The sequence below is a fragment of the Lipotes vexillifer genome, unplaced genomic scaffold (assembly GCF_000442215.2).
Source record: "Lipotes vexillifer unplaced genomic scaffold, Lipotes_vexillifer_v1.1 scaffold348, whole genome shotgun sequence".
Taxonomy (NCBI): domain Eukaryota; kingdom Metazoa; phylum Chordata; class Mammalia; order Artiodactyla; family Lipotidae; genus Lipotes; species Lipotes vexillifer.
In genome coordinates this window covers 543,622-548,201 of record NW_006769335.1, presented here as the reverse complement: position 1 = coordinate 548,201, position 4,580 = coordinate 543,622, and the positions used below count along the sequence as shown (strand labels likewise).

General features: G+C 45.5%; 1 protein-coding gene across 1 annotated transcript in view; it reads right to left on the bottom strand.

The window, feature by feature from the left end:
• Nucleotides 1-1,305: 1,305 nt before the first annotated feature.
• Nucleotides 1,306-4,580, bottom strand: part of AR (androgen receptor) — a 170,566-nt gene continuing 167,291 nt past the window's right edge. Inside the window, exons 6-8 of the mRNA XM_007445570.1 lie at nt 3,539-3,669; nt 2,522-2,679; nt 1,306-1,853 (exon numbers count right to left, since the gene is read on the bottom strand). Coding sequence (XP_007445632.1) covers nt 1,698-1,853; nt 2,522-2,679; nt 3,539-3,669 — 445 coding nt within the window. The 3' untranslated portion in view covers nt 1,306-1,697. The remainder of the gene's footprint in view (nt 1,854-2,521; nt 2,680-3,538; nt 3,670-4,580) is intronic.

The window sequence follows — 4,580 nt, the reverse complement described above, 5'->3', positions numbered from 1 at the left end:
GCTTTAGACTTTGCTTCTGAAGACTTTTACTTTAGTAGTCAGTCTTCTCTTGGTTTCTTCTCTCTTCTTCCCATGACTTCTGCAGGTGGATATGCTGGGTGGCAAGGAGAGCATTTACAGAGTTTCTGGTTCTAATGCCTTCATTCTTCCCACCTTAGTAATTGAGTTTTCTCTTCAACCCTGATCTGGGTAGCCCCTTTAGCTGCTCTGAAGGTGGAAGTCGGCATTTCTCCATTTTGTGGGAAGGTGTCATCTCTGGGGGACAAGAGCAAGACGCTCAGCTTGTCCAATCCCGTTGATGCCTTCTTTCCAGTTTGTCTAAGGGCTCCAGAGATCTGAGAGTTGATGAGAGACATTTGCTAAGAAGTGTTTGAGCCTACTGGCATCTAGAGATAGACATCAAGACTGCTGGCTTGCTAGCCTTCTTAGTGGTGGGAGTTCTTAGCAGAGAGTCTATGAACATGCCCAAGGGAGTAGACAAGCTTCACCACTGTAGATGTAATGCAGCCTGGTGAAGTTCAGGCCCACAAAACACTGAAGGGAGGGTGGATGATGCTTGTAGCTGTATGGAGTCAGGCAGAAAACATTCAGGTCTTTTAAAGGTAAGGGCAAAGAGGGATCAAATCTTTAGTGTCCTAAGTAGGAAAACAGTCAAGCCACCACTTCCTTTTTCTTTTCCAAGCTTTTCCCTGGGCCACAAATGGGAAAGCAGACCTGGATCGGAATGGTGACTTACAAAAGGTCAGATCTCCCTCTCCCTCTTGCTGGTCTGATTCTTCAGTGGAAGTGGCCAAGTTTTGGCTAAAGAGAACATTCAGTTCAAAGCTCTTAGAAAAGCTATCGAAAGTCAATTTGAGGGTAGAGGCAGAGGATGAGAGAGAAAGGGACTGGTGTGGGGAGGCCATACAGACAAGTTTTCAAACAAGAAGTGCACTTTTCAGTACCATGATCTGCGCTGCAGTTGAGCAGTCTAGCCCTCAGGAGCCAAGGCTCTGGGCAGGTACTGGTGATCCATCTGTCCTCTCTGTCCTCTCTTAAACCTACCTCCCATGCACATCAGCTCTGGTGTCACCCTGCCCTCTAATGGCAATAGCCATTGGCAGAAAATAAAGTCTCCCAGGGAGAGAGTGTTTGGGGAAAAAAAGCAGTAACTCCCCATGGGCTTGCAATTTTCACTTTATTCTAGTTACTGTTGGTCTCTTCAGGGATTTATGTTTGTTTTTATATTTTTTAAGAGGCAAAACCCTAGCAATTTTTTTTGATTTTGTTTGTTTGTTTGTCTTTTGTTTTCCCAGATTCTCTTACCTCTCTAAACTTCACGTGGCATTAGGTGAGTAAACGTTTGCATGGCTGGCATACAGTGCAGTGCTATAAACAAGCACAACTTGACACTGTGCCACAGGATCATCACAGATTTAAAGAAATACAACAGCATTCAAAACACAGATAAGGGCCACAGCAGGGAGCAGAGTTTGAAAGTGCCATGGAGGGTCAGATAGGGAGGCAAAGAAAAGAAAGGAGGAAAAGAGAAAAAAAATCCCAGCAAATAGAACTCAAGAACATCTTCATGACAGACTGTACATCAATAGAGGAAATTCCCCAAGGCACTGCAGAGAAGTAGTGCAGAGTTAAAACAGGCAGAAGATTTCTGAGAAAGGGAGTGGGGTGGGGGTGAGAAAATAGGGGCTTCCAAAGCTTCACTGCGTGTGAAAATAGATGGGCTTGACTTTCCCGGAAAGGATCTTGGGCACTTGCACAGAGATGATCTCTGCCATCATTTCTGGAAAGTCCACGCTCACCACGTGGGACTTGATTAGCAGGTCAAAAGTGAATTGATGCAGCTCTCGTGCAATCTGCAGGAGGACAATAAGAGAGGGAGAAAACAGGGTTGACAAGGAGTTGGCTTCTTGTCAGGGTCTATCCCCACATTCTTTGATTTCCTCCTCTTTCCTTCCATGTCCTTGGGCATCCCTGTGTGTGTGTGTGTGTGTGTGTGCGCGCGTGCATGTGTGCGTACACACACATGTGCACTAAATTGTCTCCAGGGAGTCATTGAAGGCTCCCAAGAGATCTCTTACACCATTGCAAGCTCTCTGACTCAAGACTGGGTGTTCCTTTTCCTCAGCACAGACAGACAGACAGACACACACACACACACACACACACACACACACACACACTCGCTCTCTCATACACACACACAAATGCACATGACTCGAGGAAGACGGAGAAAACATCCAGGTCTGTTTTGTCTGCGTAGAGAACTTATCTACTCTAAGCCCCTTCTCTGAATCCCAACTGCTCTGTTCTCAACTCCTCCACCTCTTTCACAACATCCAGCTGGGACACTGTGACCTGTGTTCCTTTCTTCTTCATTGAATTTTCTTCCTGGACCACACTCAAAGCCAGAGGGGAAAGGAAGCACCTCCCAACAGGTGGTGCCAGACCTTAGAAGAGCATATTATCACTTGGCTCTATCAGGCTGCTCTCCCTGACAAAGCACCCTCCATTGTTTGCTTACAGGCTGCACAGAGTCCAGGAGCTTGGTGAGCTGGTAGAAGCGCCTTGAGCAGGATGTGGGATTTTTTCTCTTGCATGCAATGATACGATCAAGTTCCTTGATGTAGTTCATTCGAAGTTCATCAAAGAATTTTTGATTTTTCAGCCCATCCACTGGAACTGATGTGGGATGAAGACAGAATGGGGAGGGGAAGCATGCCCACGAAGGAGCATTAGATAAAGCACCAAGTTTTCTGACCACAAACTTGACCCCCACCCCCACAAGGAGCGAACCATCTACTTGGTTTCCTGTCACTTGCGGCCTATATGCCTGGGACCTTCAGGAAGTCTGCTAGGAAGGTCTTAGGGAAAAGGCTAGCTGGACCCAGTGTGTAGGGTATCAAGTAAATAAAATTTACTGAGCTTTTCCATTCTCTAGACTTCTCATCTACACATTTCTTAGGACCTATGGTTTTACACTGTTCACAGTCTGGCTCTGAATTAGAAAATTAAAACACGTGGTCTTGAATATCAAATTTTGTCTCCTTTCTCCCTCATAGAGGCTAAACACTCTGCGTAGAAGAGACATTAAAGAAATATTCTTTGGCTGCCAAATAAGCCCTGTCTGAGTTGCTTACACAGAACTTCTCTTTTTGGCAGAAGAGGAAATTCCTTCCAGGAGGCAATCCCTTCTGCCCTACAAGACATATAAGGTGGTCCTTGCCTGTTTCTATGGTAGAAGCTATGGAAAAATTCAGAGACCTGCTAAAACCAGACAAAAAGGCCTTGTACCAGAGAGAGATTGGGGGTAGGTGGGGATCTAATGGAGGTTGAATTCTAGCAAAGAAATTGGTCTCTAGCCATGAAATTCATCCTTGTTAGGAAAAAGGATGCTAAGGGAGAGTGGAGGAGGGAAGGTGAAAGAAGAAGGGAAATGTTCAGGAGCTGGCTTCTTCCCAATAATCCTTTAATGAAAAAAGCAGCTTCCCTCTGATCCCCTATGCCCCTAGGGGCATTCTCTGCCCTTCCAGGCACTTACTAATGCTAAAGAGCAGCAGAGCCTTCATGCACAGAAATTCCTGGGGGGTGATTTGGAGCCATCCAAATTCTTGAGAGAGGTGCCTCATTCGGACACACTGGCTGTACATCCGGGACTTGTGCATGCGGTACCTGGGAAGGAAACACAGAGAAAAAAAGAGGAGTAAGGAAAGGCTTACAATAAACCCAGAGAGAATATCTGTGGTTGCCCTCCCCTTTCCAAATTCTCCAAGAAGAGCTTGCTGTTTCTCTTGCTGGTGCTTCAGTGACAGGAAAAAAGTTGTTCTTTTTTTCCAAAATCGTGATATTCTGATAATTACTCATCTTCCCTGGCCAGGATATGGATTACCACATGGAAATTCCAGGTCCCCGTGGCCCTCCTGTTTCCTGGCACAAGGACAGGAAAGCCTAACCAAATGAATACAGTGGGACTGGCACATGGTCTCCCTGACTACAGTCCTAATATCTCAGCTTCAGCCAGAGCCAGAACCTGCCTCCCAGACATTCAAACTTGGAGGATTTCTAGGAGACAGGCCTTAGAAATCAACTATTAAAATAAGGACATCAGGATTCCCAAGTGACCACACTTCCCATATTAGAAATTTAATCATTTCTTTAAAAACTCCCAGAAAAGGAGATTCCCCATTGTCCCTTTAAATGAGTTCCAATGCTTATCAAATCAGCCAGAAAATATTTCTGAATGTCAAATCTAAATGTCCCCTGCTGAAGCGGAGCCTACTCCCTCATATACTGGCTGTTCCTTACCACAGTTTGGGAGTTATAAACACATGTGAGCTGCTTTTATTATAGTGACTTGTGAAAACATCATCACATTATCACCTATAAATTATATAGGGAAGTGACCAAGGCTTGGACAGATTCTCGAGGGGAGCAACCTCTCTGTTCCATGACTGGCCATGACAAGCCCATAAGAGAAGATACAGCATCCTCCTGCTAGCAAACCTTCCTGGTTTTCAGCACTTCAGAAACTCTGTGTGTGTGTGTGTGTGTGTGTGTGTGTGTGTGTGTGTGTGTGTGTGTGT